We start from the raw sequence: 16,334 nt of genomic DNA on the forward strand, positions 1-16,334 counted from the left end.
TTCATCGCCCCTGCAGTAAGTACCAGGGCGCGTTGGGGGTGGGGTCTGGGATGAGTTGGGGGGGGAGGGGGGGTCTTTTGCCTCCCCTCTATAGCCATGTTAGCTATAGTCTGTTTTCTCAAATGCTGTCTTTTTAGAGAAGTCACAGGGTCACAAAGTGGAAAAACAGATTTTACCTTTCACCTGAAACACTCTCCTTCAAATCTTTATATTCGGTTCACATCACAGCTGTCTCGTTCTTTTCATAGGCAGAGACATAAGGCAGGCATTAATAGCAGTTCAAAACCCCACATTTCTAAACTTTTTTCCCTGTCATATTAAATATAAATGACTTCTGATGTAACAACACTCAACTCTTTCAAGTGGATATGTTTGCACCAAAATTAGAACCTCAGGCTTAAAAATTAGACTTTTAAGCAAAGTATCAGCGTTCACTAGCTGTTCAGTGATGTACACTGCAAGGGGAGTGAGAACACCAGGCTTTAAAAAAAACACCTTATTTTTATCTACACAGCGGTTTATTTTTAGTTCTTTCCTTTAAGTTACTTTAGGATTGCAAGGTGCTTTGAAGATAAAAAGCTCAGTAAGTGCTAAGTTTAAAACTCAGGAAGCCAAAATCTATTTTTTGAGAAGCTTACCAATGTACATGCTACTCATGACACTAATTATAGTGAATCGTGATATCTTATGTTTCATTTACAGGTTAAAGTATGGACAGATCCTGCAGGCAGATCTACACAGGAACAACCCTTAACACTGCACAGTGCTCTATTTCTTAAAATAGCTTCACATCTGTGCAGATCTATGGGTTTATGCACACAGATCTTGTTGCAGGATCAGGTGTTGTTTAAACACAGGAATCACTTCAGCCACACATCAGTGAAATGCAGTTCACCTGGTGGATGTGGGGAGAAGATGCAAAAGTTTCTAACAGCTGTGAACGCCCTTACAGAAAATCCCTATAAAATTCAATAGGAAATAACTATACTTTTTCCTTATACCCTATAGCATTTAAGCGAGAATTTCATAGAATCATTTGAAAAAAAAAATTACCAGAAGGATACCATTTCATTTGCTACTGAATTCAACAATCTTTATGTAATTTCTATAGGATATTACTGGTTGAACCTTTATCAAATTTTGCAGAAGTTTCCCAAATGGACAAGAATTGAAGATACTATCATTATTATTCAAATAGCAGGAAAATACAGGTAGAAAGTGGGATATTAGGGATAAGATCTGAATACTCTCAAAAAAATTTTGTTGGACATTTTTTTTTTCAAATAACCAGCAGTGCTCAAGAGTTCTGCCATAGCTCTGTCAGAAGTCTGCACTTTCTGTGATGGACTATATATAAAACATTTTCTTCTTGTTCAGAAATGCCATTCTAAAATGCCTTCATTATTTAAATGCAAGCTTATCCTGTCCTTGTTAAGATCTCCATTTGACTAACTCAACTATGAACAAAGAAGGCAAAGCTCTTGAAAGAGGACTAAATACAACATGTAAGCAACTAATTACACACGCAGCCTTCTTCCCCAGAGACACAGAGAAGCCAGTCATAATTTCTGCACCACTGTAAAATTACGCAGAGTAGCACCACTCAAGTCAACACATTTGCCAAGCTATCAATTTTTTCAATATACCCAAAACACAGACCTAACACAGGAATAATGAAATCATCCATATTATTGGCATGGAGAACTCAGAGTGATGGATGCCAACATTAGGATTTTATGAGATCAAGCAAACACATCCAGCTTTCAAATTTAGTTCAGAAATGAAATTAAAATCATGCAATTGATTTAGCACCGCAGAGTAATGCCATCTTTGTTCGCTTGAAATGACTTTCTCCCTATAAAATGACATTAGGTTGAGGCGTTAGGTTGAGGTGCAGATCCAAATTAGGGACCTGGAACTTGCTTAACAGGCTTTCAGATGACTTTGAACACAGACTACATATAACAGGCTTCATCTACTACATCTTGAACTTCTTGAAATACATGGTCTTTGTTAGTCTGGGCTGAATGAAGAACTGTGGTGAATATGGAGCCAACTTGTAAGGTGTTGCATGCCTCTTCAACTCCTATTTGCAACAATAGAAACTAAAAACTCATTGAACTATATTGTGTCATGGAATAAGCCTCCTACATTTAAATAGGAACATACATCACCATTGTTCAGTGTTTACAGTACATATATCTACAATAAAGACCAACCTCATCAGGGGACTCATCACGTAAGCATGTATCTTAAAACATCTCCATAAATAATTCATTACAAACACACTATCAACATACTGCATTGAGGCAGTATCAACATAAAAATAAATACTCCCCTTCACACACACACAAAATAGTTCCAAACTTGCCTATACCATTTGTAACAACACGTCACCACTGAATTTATTTGGTCAATTTAGGTTTCTAAAAGCAGTGGAAAAGTTGTATAAAACTCATCCACATACCTCACATTCCTAAAAATACAACAACACGGTAAAATTGTTACTAAACACATGCATATTTTAACATCCCACATAGATTCATATTCATTCATAAAAAGGCATCTTACTGCCAAATAAATGATATGCATACGACAAATAACAGAAGACACTAATGTTATAGTTGTTGCTATTAAGGCAGGGTGCACATTTTAGACAAGTGGGCAGGGGAATGGATGCATAATTGCAATTTAATACTAAATAATACCAATAGCACTGGCCCTTCAAAGCCTGTAACTAAATGGGATGAAACATCAGGTTACCTTCACATCTTCAGAAGAAAATTGCATTTCCTCTCTACACACATATAGCCAGTGTCTTAAACACAGAAGGTGGTGAAGTACTCTACATTCAAGCCTCCAGCCTTCAATCTGGTCTGTGCTGGTATAGGGATCCACACACACATGTCCAGGGACTGTGGGCTTTTGTAATCTCAGGCAATTAGCAAGGTTTTAAAGCCCACCACTGCGCACAGTAAGTAGGATTCCCCAGGCACAGCTGCATTCACCGCTGAAAATTGACCGTGCCGAATTTAAGCCATCTAGTTCAATTTGGTTTGGGGCTGGAGTATGACTTCACTTCTTAATTTCTCTTCTTAAACACCAAGCCAAAAAATTTGTATTTTACAGTACAAGCATGAATAACCCCTTGTGCTATGAAAAGTAAAGGTTGATTTAAAAAGCTATTACATATATGCAATAAATTTCAGTGCTGCATCTGCAGATCTGAATTGTCACTTTAAAAAGGAATGAGCAAATTCTGGTTCTGGAGCAATCTGTTTCATTATACATTCAGCTGTTTTCTAAAGCAGCATGAAAACTTTATAACTTAAGTGGTTGTGGATGAGTTCCAAACACCTTCAGCCCTACCAGACCTGCTAACACCACAAAACCTAAATCGTAGCATGTCTTCTGTTATGGAAGTCTTTAGAAAGAGTTTTGCGTGCGTGTTTGTTTTTCTGATATATACTATATTCTGAACACAGCCTCTGCTGAAAGGTTCTTTTACTGGCAAATTTTATAGTTGGAAGAGAGCTAAATGCTGAATACATATGTCTAAATGCAATCCAATCCCATTATACCCACCTTGGGGCTCCTGGAAGGGCCAGGAACGGGGTGGTAGGGTGAGTGGTAGTGGCATTAACTCCTGCATTAAGCTCACTGTGGTCCCAAAGCCACAGGGGTTAACACTACTGCCACTTGCCCTGCCACTGCTGAAACGAGTCCCCAGAGGGACTCTATTTGCTGGAACTAGGTAGTGGGGTGAACATTGCCAGCATTTACTCCATGGCTTCCTGACCCAATACAGCAGTTCAGGCACTCATGAGATGTAACATTGCTGCTGTTCACTTCACTATTGGAAGTGGTCCCAGATGTGACCCATGAGGAGCCCCATGATCTGATCCAGGGGAGGCCAAATGAGTTTGACCCCCTTGATGTAGAAAAGTCAGGGGGGGAAAAAAATAACTAGAGACTGACTTACCAAAAATCTCCACAGATGGTTTTCTTGACTTAGTGTGGTGACATTAGATTGAAAAAACTGGGTTTTCTCCTCTAAAAATCGAATCTCATCAAATGTTTTCTGTGGCACTGAAGGCTGCAAACATGGTAAATCATTTCCAAGCTGTGAAAAGGAAGTGGGGGGAAAGAACAGGTCAGAATTTCAGCTTGTATAAACCATGCCTGCAATCGTCAAGCAGCGCATAGGCCCCTTCTATAACAGAATGTGATTTATGAAGCTTTTAATAGCCTGCCTCTTCAAACATGGTTTTCAAATGATGGTTAAAAAATATCCCACACATTAAAAGCCAAACTAAATTAATAAGTCTTCAACAATCCTTTCGAGTGTACCTAGTAACAGGATATATTTGAGAACAAAAAATGTTCGCTGGCTTGATGCACTACTTCGGTTTCACTTCTATTCACCACAGAGACTGTAATTTACTGGAGGTCATCATTTAATTCGTACAACATATGCTGCCATTCGTAACTGGGATATGAAGCCTTTGAGGATACTTATTTGGAGAAACATACAAACTCTACCAAATATACTTATTAGTGTTCCTAGCACCTTCATTTCTGGTCAGTGTTTTAAATATCCTCTATTGACAGGGTGACCATGTTATATTTAAGGAAATCCAGGGCACTGCCCCTCCCTCCCATCATCCCCTAGCCCATCCCCATCCCAGGCAGGAGGAGCAGTGCCTAGCCCAGCCCACCCCCCAACTCCAGCCACTGCTCAGGAGGAGCCAGGCTGGGCAGTGCAGGCGGGGTGGTGCCAACCCAAGACTTTTATTCCCATTTTCACCAAGCAGCTGGGACACTGGGATGGCCTATGAAATCCACAACTGTTCCAACCAACCTGGGACATACAACCACCCTACCTATTGAAGATGTACGTTGGAAATAAGTATATAAGGGGCGTGCATCAGGAACTGGGAGAACATCTGTTCATCAGGGCACTCCCAGGGAAGACAAGGTCTAAATGTCACAAACTGCTGGAAGACCGTTTTAGACTGGACATAAGGAAAAACTTCTTTACCATGCAAGTGTCCAGAGTCTGGAATAGACTCCCCACAGAAGTGGTGCAAGCACCTACTCTAGAGACCTTTAAGAAATGCTTGGACACTGATCTTGCTGGGGTGATCTGACCCTGGCTGACTTCCTGCCCCTTGGGCAGGGGTCTGGACCTGATGATCTTGCGAGGTCCCTTCCAGCCCTAAAGTCTATCAACCTTATGAAATACAGTGCTTAGGGCCAAATTCAAGTTACCAAAATGAAAGAAAAGATTTCACCGAGCTTTGATTATGCGGGTAAGGGCACAATCCTTGCAAACTTCCTAATCAAATAAAGGATCCAGTCCTGCAGGGCCTTATTCAGACAAAAGAACAAAGGCACATACACTTCCATTGCCCAATGGCTGCCCTACAGAGTGAAGTACAGTATGAACTCCATATGCACTATCCCTTAAAATTGATGTAGTACAGATGTGCTTGTGGGCACCGGGCACACGCCAATAAGCTCACTTTTATGGGATGGCTTATCATAAGCACTCAGCAAAACCATAAGATTCACTGTGGTGCTCCATAGCGTGCTGTCTTTTCATGGTGTAGATGTGCAAAGGAGCCTTTGGCTATCTGAAACAAGTGGGGATCCAAGTCAAATAAATGTTATTGCCACCTACAAAATAATAAGCACCAAGTACTGTCTGGGTCTTTATCAGAAGAGATTAAAAAAAAAAAAAAAGAAGAACAGAAAGAACAAAGTCATAATGTAGTATCCTGGTATTATATTTTAAAACAAGTCACAGTTTTGTCTAAAATTCATCTCATGGAATGCAATTCATCCACTTTCATTACTCTAGGCAGACATAGCTGGGTTGTCAAGGCCTATCTGTCTGAGAAGATACAAATAAGGGTGAAAATACACAGTTTATGCCCAGCAACCGCTATATGGGCTGACCCAGCTTTGCTGAAGTTATTGATAGCTGCTTAAAGCTGTATTTAAACTGCTTGTGGAGGAGGAACAGAAGAAGCCCACTTTACAAGGCTTATGGATTTTTCTGTAATTGAACTGATGAAGCAAAACAGACTTGAATACAAGGACAGGGCAGCAATATATAATTGAATACATGCTGAAAGGGGAAAAAAAAACAGTATCAGGAGGGCTAAATCCCTTTCACAACTTCAACTTAGCATGGTACTTAAACACACATAACTTTAAATATATGAGTGAATGTCTGAATCAGCCGATAAACTCATATGCTTATTCACAAGCCATCCCTAGTGTATTAAAACAAGTGAAACACCGTACATATTTTGTATTGGAATTGGAAGTTAGAGAGGGTGTCTAAAGTAAAGTACTAGGAGTATATTTTAAATTTAAAAGGTTGAAAGTGTAAAAATAATATAGATTTAGTGAGAGTTTGTTCTGCACTCCTACATACTAGAAATATTATACCAAATAAAAGATAAAGAAACATGCACACATCTGTACAGCTGTATATTGTTGTCATAAACCTTAAACTGTAAGCTTTCTGGAGTGAGAACAGTCTTTTCTAATATCCATATGCAGCATCCAGCACACTGGGCCCCTGATCCATAGTTGAGGTCCCAAGGGAGTATTACAATACGCATAATAACAATAAGTTTGACACAGATACAGCACATATGTACAAATGTAAAAACAGCCATTAAATGCTAAACTAGTGGTCAATATTTTGTATAAATACTGCTCGCATAATAATAAACAAATTATCTTCCTGTGAAGGAAGTTATACTTTTAAAAGGTTTCACAAAGGACAATCCACATAATCCATTTGTTTGTCATTTGAATCTCACTGCCACTAAATGAAAAGACTTGCAGATCTGAAGTTCTGCCTAACCTTTTCATATCTGACATTTTAATAAACTTTATGCTGGTGCACTTTGTCAGTTGGAAATATATCAAAGCCTGATTTTTAAAAAGTCATTTAATCAGTCTCTGTAAGCTGAGACCAGTATCAGATATGATCTTGATACTACTGAAGTCAGTGGGGATATTTTGCAACTGACTTTTGCAGAAACTAGAGCAGGCCCTCTGTCCTATCAGCTCTGGATAAACTCTTTAAAAAATTTAAACCACAAATTCTAACTCAGTTCCTCTATTAGCAGTTTCCAGGCCAATCTGACTGCACGTGTGGATTTTAGAGCACTTTGAAAAATTAACTTCGAAGAGAAATGGCGTTTTAACCATGACTGTGGCACCATCCCATGACACTTGCACAAATGTCACATTCCAAAATAAAGAAAAAAGTTTGATAGTTATATTGTGTGTCTAAGTGATGTTGTGTACATTGTCTAAACTGCCTGTGTCGATCAGATGTCCCTAAAATATTTTAATTTATACTTGATAATTTTTGCTGTACCCCAAAGCATACAAAGGTCCACTTAGTACTCATTACTGCACCTACAGTGCTACCTATACGCTATTAAGATATCAGCTCCCGCCTCTGGTCTGAAAACAGTTTCAGCTTTCAGTACTCAATTGTTAAATTTTCAAGCAAGGTTTTGTGTTTTCTCCCAGATTTCCCCTTTCCTCATCCTATGAAGCTCCCCCATAAATACCTGCATAGCTGTCCAATTGTCTTTCTTCAAATCCCTCCCTAAACCTCTCCTTTGTCTTTTAGGTCTATAAAAAACTTGAGACCACACAGGCATCTGGTATGCCAAGATCGCTGCTTTTTCAGCCGACCTGTCCTACCTGCACTGCTTCCTTTCAGTCCCTCTGCTCCTTGCATTCACCTGTTAACTCCTGCCTCATATTAAGTTCCAAGCTCTCGAGAGCAGGGGCTACCTTCTTGTCCCAACTGTACGGCTCAATGGTCTATAGCTGGAGTCCAAAGGTGTCATGAAGACAGGGCACGAAAAACTGATAGTAACAACAACACCACATAGCACAGAAAGGCTGATAATTAGAAGGCAATATTATTGATACCAGTGTAAAGAAAAAAAATCTATGTGAGCTTTTAAAGGCATCTTTGTTCCCAAAGCCAACTTTTGGATTCTTTGCACAGGGCCCTTGCTCTCAGAAAACAGACAGGATATATGAACGACATGATACCTGTACAATGTTAGGCATGACGTGAGCATTTGGAGACAATGTCAACATGCATTCATATTCCCAAATAATACAGCTCAAGAAGGAATCAAACAAACAGAAAAACCCCACACAATATAAGAGTAGCACAAATAATGCCATATAAACAGCTTAGAAGATTTGGGTTTCTTATTATTACAAAATAGTATAGCTATCAGATCTGGAGACATATATCTGATTCATCAGCCTTGAACACTCAGCTTCTTGGCATCTTTAAATGTCTATACTTACATAACGTCTGACACCTTCCTTCAGAGTGAACTCTGTTTTGATGACACGCTCAGCGCTGGACTTCTAGGACATGCAAATAATATTGAAAAGTGGCCCTGTGCATCCTTCCATTTCTGTTAGGTCTAGGCCTGGAAGCGTAAGACTGCTGATTTATTCATGAGTTTTCTGAGCAGGACTAGTGGCTGCTTTGTGTCAGCTGAATAGGACAGTAATTTAATCTCCAAATGGGACCTGTTTATCTGAACAATGCATTAAGGTGCATGCTATATGCTAATGAGCGTGGGGCTCTGGAAACAAGGCACCCATTTTCACAGGAAAAAAAATGTTTTGACAGGTATTGCCATGTAGAGAGGCCAGCTTTTCCTAAAGTCCCTTCTGGAAGGGTAGCCACTTTATTTACACACAATACTTACAATCTACAACCTCCAAGGCAAAAAAAATCTTAATATATGATCTGTAAATATTTAGGGATTTGAACAAATTTATAATGCAAGAAGTCCTAATGAATTCACTGTGTTTTCTCTCCTGTGTGTGAACTTTTTTCATGTTCTCTGGCGTCTCCAGGAATGAAACCTCTGCTTGTACCATATCTAACTTGGTTTTAAACGCTATTCCACTGCAACTGGTCAACTATACTACTTACTAGTTAGCCTGTAACCTCTTCGGGACAGTGACTGTATTTTTATGCTTCCTCTTTACATCATTTAACATAATGGTGTCCTGGACTATTACTTGGATTCAACTTGGAAGAATAAATAACTCCACTACTATCTACTTGGGAACTGTCACAAAATATGGAAACTACCACCTCATCTTCACCGGCTTTAAACCACAGCAGACATGCTCAAAAACAATATATTGATTTATTTAAAAATACATTTATCTTCTTGCATTACCATATTGCAGTAGCGCACATCTATCTTATTTATCTACAGATATTTATATATATTTATGGTGGCAACCAGATTTAAAAAGCCCACCCACTGAAAATGCACAGCTTCTATCGCTGACTTTTAATTTATGTCAGTATGGTGCTAGCTCACTGGAACATCTATCTAGATAGAGGCTTACAGTAAGAGAGAGGCTTATCTAGGGATAGATAGATAGAGAGATAGATAGAGAGATGTTCCAGTGGGCTAGCACCATACAAGCATAGCAAAAATCAGTGATAGGGGCTGTGCATTTTCAGTGGGAGGGATTCTTCATGTTGGTTGCCACCATAAACTGCAAGGTAGACAGTAAAGCAAAACTAAGATGGAGCTTTGGGAGAAAGGTGGCAGAAAAAAAACCAGTCTACCTAATTCAGAGCTGGTTCCCTGCATCACCTGTCTTCTGCAATTCCAAGAGAGAGCTGGGGTGGTCATTGAAGAAGAAACTGCCTTCAGCACTCTGGAGCTATAGGCACAAAAGATAAATCAACCTCCTGGTAGACAGGAGGCAGCAATTTGAAAGCAAGCGAGTGGGCCTGCGAGCACTGATGATTTATGGCCTTGTAGAACACCCCTGGATGGAAACTATACGGTATGTCAGGTTTTCATTCAAATGAATAGGAAAGGACAAATACAATGAAACAATGGAGGAAAAACATGCTGGTCCTTTTTTTTCCCCCCCTAAACTCTTCTGGGGTGTAACAAGTGGGCATCCCAGTACCGGCCTAAATAACCCAGGTGTCTTAGGGCCAGCCACCCTCCTCCTCATCTGCCATGCCTTGATGTTACTAATGATCTGCTGTTGTGGAATAAACCCTGTCCAGAGATGGTGCAATCGCCTACCCTGGAAATCTTCAAGAGGAGATTGGCTGATCACTTAGCTGGGGTCATCTAACCCCAGGTGTCTTTCCTGCCTAGTGCAGGGGGGCTGGACAAGATGATCTTGTGAGGTCCCTTCCAGCCCCTTACATCTATGAATCAGGTGGGAGGGTGTCCATTTATCTTCCCTGATGTCAAGGGCCTATGTATATGACTCCAACCTTCCCTTATCGTATGCCATGCCTCAGATGTTTCCTCCAGCTAGCTACCGCTGGGTTCTCTTTTCTCACACACACACGGGGCTCCAACCCCACCTTAAAGTAAGAGAGAGGCTTGCAGTAAAAGAGAGGCTTACAGCTCCGAGCCCTGTCCCCAAGCCCTCCCTGGACTATCCCCTTATCCCTGGCCCCAGGAGCTTTCTTAATAGGTCCCCAGGGCTCAGGACCCCACCATGCCCTGGAGCTTCAATCTGGCTCACTATATGCAGCCTCGGGACTCTACTGTGAGCCTGGGCGCTGCCACAGGTCCCAGCACCTCAGCTGGGCCCTACCTCAGTACTCATAGTGAGCCTGGGCTCCCTCTTCCTTGATCTCACCCACCAGGGATGTGGGGCTGGGGTTAGAAGGTGCCCCATGCTCACCTTTCACTGGGGCAGTGACTGGCCTGGCATTTCTGGGGGACTGTCCTGCCACAGACAATCTCACCAGGCCACCCATCCTGGGCAGGGTGCAGTTTCTGGTCATGCCCAGGACCGTGGGGCTGCCTCCTTCCCCATAGCCCCAGCCCCTACATCCAAGGATGTTCCATGGGCAGCAGCTCAGCCAAGTGCTGTTCCTTTGGCTGCAGTAGCAAGCTGCTGCCCCTTTGCAGTTCAGGGCTCAGCTCTTATGGAGCACCGCTGGGCCCTGTTCCCAATCAGGCCACACTGCTTAATTGGCATTGCAGGCAGCTGCAGGCTGCCTAGCTGCCACTCAGGCCCCTACTAATAACAGAGCACCCTGTGCTTTGTTTCACTGGGTATGTTTAGTAGCCCTGCTGGGCAGAAGTGTCTCTGGGGAATAAAGTCTTAAAAATAATTACTCCAACACACAATCACAGGGAGAATTAAAAGAAAATGAATCCAGAGCCCATAAAACTGATTCTTGATCTCAGGCAAGGCAGTTCAGGTAAAAATCTGTAATGTCCTTTTGATGACCTTAAGGACTGGAGAAACAGAAAAGAGATGAATTCCAATAGTACAAAGTGCAAGGTCATGCATGCAGGAATGAATAACAAACATTCCTGCTGTGATCTGGAAGTTCATGATTTGGAAATGACAAAAGAGGGGAAAGACCTGTTGTACTGATCCTGTGATCAGCTGCAAGTCACTGATGTGATCCGGAAGGAAAAAGTTCAAGGAAGTATGAGGACACACATTTCCAGGAAGGACAGGGAAGTATGATATTGTACATAGTACAAGGCATTGTGAGACTTCATCTGTGTACAATTCTGGTCACCTTTGTACAAGATGGATGCATTCAAAGTGAAACAGAGAAGGCTAATGGGATGACCAGGGGACTGAAAAACCTATCAGAGAGAAGGCTACAAGAGCTTGGCCAAACAAAAGCTAAGAAGGGATAAATCATCTACAAATATATGGGGGAGAGGTGTTTGAAAAGATCTATTTAAACCAATTAACAGTGTTGGCATAAAGTTAGCCAAGAATAAGTTTGGTCTGGAGGTTAGAAATTGTCTTCTCACTGTCAGAGCAGAGAGGTTTGGAACACCCTTCCAGTAGCAGGAGTGAAGGCAAAAAAACCTCACTACCTCTCAAGATGGAGTTTGATTATGTGACAAGACTAGGTAGATGATGCAGGAAACCTGCAAGATTAGGAGACTCGACTCAGTGACCCTCTTCCACTCCTATGTAAGAGCCAAAGCCCTTAAGCAACCTACTGTATTATTGGCAAATTATTCTTGGCTAAGGATCAATTATAATCTGAATGTATATAACTGGATCCTTTTTATATGCAGAAACATTATTAAACAAAGAATATGAAAAATCCTGTCTTATCTCCATCCTTTATCCATGTTATGCCTATTCAGAAAAAATTGTAAAAGTATCACAAAAAGGAAAACATTCATGACTGTTTTTGTCATACTTTTCATCTCAACTTTCTAACCAGCTTTCCTTAAGTGACTTAACAAACCATGACCAGTAAGCTCTTAGGGTTAACATGTTCATACACTGGCAGGAGACTTAACATTGCCATAGTACACAGACACGCACCCATACTGCACAGTAATTTCAGTTACTGTGCAATAAATGCACATGTGTAGATCCACCCAGATAGTACTTATGGAACCTGGGCATCTGAACTACATGATACCCATATATGTACTTGTTGTGTATGGTTTTATATTTAGGACTCAGTCTTGCAGACTGCCATCCATCCTTAACTTTATGCAGCATGGACAGACCCATCTACTTCACAGGTACTAGTGTTTAAAACTAAACTGGCGCATACTTTTTTCATGGTTCAAGCCTTAGAACCGAAACTCTTTGCTACAGGGATTATTTGGCTTTGAGATGTTACCTCAGTATAGCTATGAACACCACTATCTGCTCTTGACACTATTACAAGTTTTTTTTTTTACTTAGATGGAGCTTTCCCACATGCAGAATTGGGAACAAGGCACCACATTTTTAAAAGCATTCAAGTCTACATGTTTCAGTACTCATCACTTAAAACTGGATTTCAAAAAGTTCAGTTACCACCTGGATTCCTAAGAAAGGGCCACATTTTCAAAAAGACTCAGCTGCTCCTATTGTGGCATTTAATGCTGAGCTTCTTTATGTATTTATCAGATTTATATGCCACCCTTCCCAACAAAGGCTCAGGAAGGCTTACAGTAAGAGAACAAAATAACTTATAAAACAAGCAAGTTTTAGAAATCATTCAGCTCTACTAATCTGCTATGCACAGAGGTAAGTACATGGCTCTGAAAGGTCAGTTCTTTCTATGACTAATATTCAGGAGAAAGTTTTCCTTTGAAAAACTTCAGATAAAAACAGACATGCTTTCTAGCAGATCTTTTCCAGGGCAGCATAATTGGGACCAAACGATAGCTGAAAAAGCAAAGGAAAGAACAGTCAAGGTAGAAGGTCAGAGTCAAGCTTTGAAAGAGAATATAGTAAGGCCAAATAATATATAGCAACAGTCACCAGGCGGATCTACACAAGATGCTAAATGTGCAGTAGACTCATTCTACTACACAACAGCGCATCACAGCAAAAGCTGTGCTATTGTGCTAACACACAGTACTACACATTAGCATCACTTAAAAGGCATGCACCAGTGCTACTGCACAGTTACTTAGTACCTGTTATTACAGGTACTAAACTTAATGTGCAGTAACCATGGTGCATTAATGCATGCGTAGATGAGCCCACTGTTGACTACTGCAAAGCAACTCCAAGTGGGACCAAACTCACAATGTCTATTTAACTCTTCTATACTTTCTCTTTCATCTTTTCATTCCTAATGGCAATTTAGTCCTACTCCTTACATCCTTCCCTTGCATGATTTCCTTTTCTAACCATGCATGAATATAAAGAAAAGCAAATGTTCAACTCCAGCTGTAAAGAGAGAGCTGGCACTTGTCCCACTCCTTTGAACACAGAGCAAAGGCCTGTTTTTGAGCTCCAACCACTAATTTGGGGCTCTTATGATTATGAGAGCTCAGCACAAATTTTAACTTGCAGGTGGTTAGAACTTCCTCCTTGGCAGTAGGATAGGAAGAGGTGGATATTTCTAACCCAGATGGTCATAACCCAGTCCTTGATTAGGAGTATAGCTATTAGGGTGTGTGAAATGAGCCATATTCAATTCGGATTTGGCCTGAATTAGGGATAGCGATTCAATTAATTGATTCGGATCACTGTCCCCAATTTGCTTTGGCCAAATCTGAATCTGAAGATTCGATGCTGATTCAGAGAATCAGTGATTTGGACATAGACACAGCTTTAAATGTTTTTTCTACATAACTCAAGGTACCAGGCACGGCTCATGAATGCAGCAATGCTAGGGCAGATGGAGCATCCCATGGCCCCCCACGTATGCAGTGATGAACCCAGAAGTGGACTGGAAGTACTTCCAGTCCACTTCCAGGTCTGCTGCCAAGCATGCATGGCCTTCCCTGCACCCTCCTGGCTCTGCAATCAGCCATGGGGTGACCCTGGGTGCCCCCCCCCAGGCCCAGGAGGCACCAGTCACCGAGCCGGGGAGGGTGCAGGGGAGCCCCCTGGCACGCTCCCCACCAGACCCAGAGTGGTTCTGGTCCACTTCCAGGTCTGCTGCCGAGCGCACTGGGGACCTGCCCATGCTCCTGTGGGACACTCCATGCACCCTACCATCACAGCATTCACGAGCTGCCTGGTACCTTGAGGTATATAGGAAAAACATTTAAAGCTGTGTTTATGTCAGAATTGCAGAATCTTTCTAAATCTCTCCAAACCAATTCGGAGGGTTCCGATTCAATTCGGAGAGATTAAAGGGTCTCCTGATTCGATTCAGATTCAGAGATTTGGCCACTGAACCGGGCCAAATCTCTGCTGAATCGAATCAGAGATTGAAGCTTCGCACAGCCCTAATAGCTATATAGCTCACCATAGTTCTAGTTCCATCACACCAGTGTGAATCAAGAGTAATTTCCCTAAGGTAAACAGGTGAGAGATCAGATTCAGGGCTTTTTATGTGCAACACAGCCACCAGCTATCTGATAAATGTAGGAAATGAACTAGTGAGATTAGCCAAACATCTCTAGGCAGCTTTGTGTCGCATCCAAGCCAGATATCCCTAGCATTATGCTTCACAACCACATGCAAATCTTAGAGAATTATGCAGCACTTTTTGAATCTGTACATGTGGCTGGAGCTCTTTGTGTTTTGTCTGGCCTCAGATAGAGAAAGAATAGCTCAAGTTCAAGGGACATGCTCCCCCTCAGCCTGATGAGGTACAAGGAATGCTGAGCAAGAAGATTGCAAGACAGAGGAAATACATTCTCTCTTGAAATGTTTAGATATTCATCATGTTAGGCATTAGACATTGCATAGAAGTGATGTCAATTTAGTAGAAGACCCTGACATGAGAGCTTTAAGTGAAAAACTTATATGGAAATTATTCATCTTGACGTTTTTCAGTTAAAAGGGGGAGTCTTGTAAGGTGGGACTGATATGCAAGTGAAAATGCTTTAGCAGTACAATGCCCCAGGTAGAGTTATCCTAAGAAAATGATACCCTACAGACACCTGGCTGCTCACATTCACTTATACCATATAAATTCATGATGATCTTAGCATGCATCTTGCTCTTTTCTTTCAGACTATATTAGGGTATCGGTAAGAGAATGTAATGAATAGAATCATGGAATCATAGAAGATGAGGGTTGAAGGGACCTCAGGAGGTGCCATCTAGTCCAACCTCCTGCTCAAAGCAGGACCATCCTCAACTACATCATCCCAGCAAAGGCTTTGTCTAGCCCGGTCTTAAAAACCTCCAAGGATGGAGCTTCCACAACTTCTCTCGGTAGCCTGTTCCGGTGTTTTACTATCCCCTTAGTGAGAAAGTTTTTCCTAGTATCTAACCCAAAATTCTCTTTCTGCAACTTGAATGAATACTAGTGATGCATGGCTTTAACTTTGATATTTTTACATTCTTAAAGCAGCACAAAAACATGAACTGACTTACAGCAGGGACTTGCATCCATAGACCACTCAGGCTCAAAACACAGACGTTCTGGAGACCCCTTGGTCTCCTGGCTTCAGCCCTTTTAAAGGGACCCACCGCACCAGTGGCAGATAGGAGCTGGGAACAGTTCAATTGTGCATCATCAACATAAACAATCACTTCCCTACCCATCAGCTTTGTTGCTGGAGATGCACCATTGAAGCTCCTCAACTTGTACCAGGAGGAACGGTGTGGAGTTGACTAATGCTACAGTGGCTCCAGCCAAGCAGCTCCCAACAACTTTCCAAGCAGGGGAAAAGCAAGGAGAATATTTTGGGGCAGAAGCATGTCACAGGTGACAACAGACACTGGAGAGCAGTAAAAATGGGATTAGAGTCTAAGGAATTCATGGTCCCCAATGCCTGCATTCATTTCTGTAAACCATGATGTTTCTCATACCATCTTTGACCATTTGTAGACGTGCTCCCCATTTTCTAAACTGTGTTAACTGA

General features: G+C 41.5%; 1 protein-coding gene across 5 annotated transcripts in view; it reads right to left on the reverse strand.

Moving 5' to 3' along the window:
* Positions 1-16,334, reverse strand: part of RIMBP2 (RIMS binding protein 2) — a 294,528-nt gene that overhangs the window by 201,945 nt on the left and 76,249 nt on the right. For all 5 annotated transcript variants that reach the window (XM_059713432.1, XM_059713433.1, XM_059713434.1 and 2 more), the window contains exon 3: positions 3,983-4,123. In XM_059713432.1, coding sequence (XP_059569415.1) covers positions 3,983-4,123 — 141 coding nt within the window. The remainder of the gene's footprint in view (positions 1-3,982; positions 4,124-16,334) is intronic.

Source organism: Alligator mississippiensis, chromosome 10 (assembly GCF_030867095.1).
Source record: "Alligator mississippiensis isolate rAllMis1 chromosome 10, rAllMis1, whole genome shotgun sequence".
Taxonomy (NCBI): Eukaryota; Metazoa; Chordata; order Crocodylia; family Alligatoridae; genus Alligator; species Alligator mississippiensis.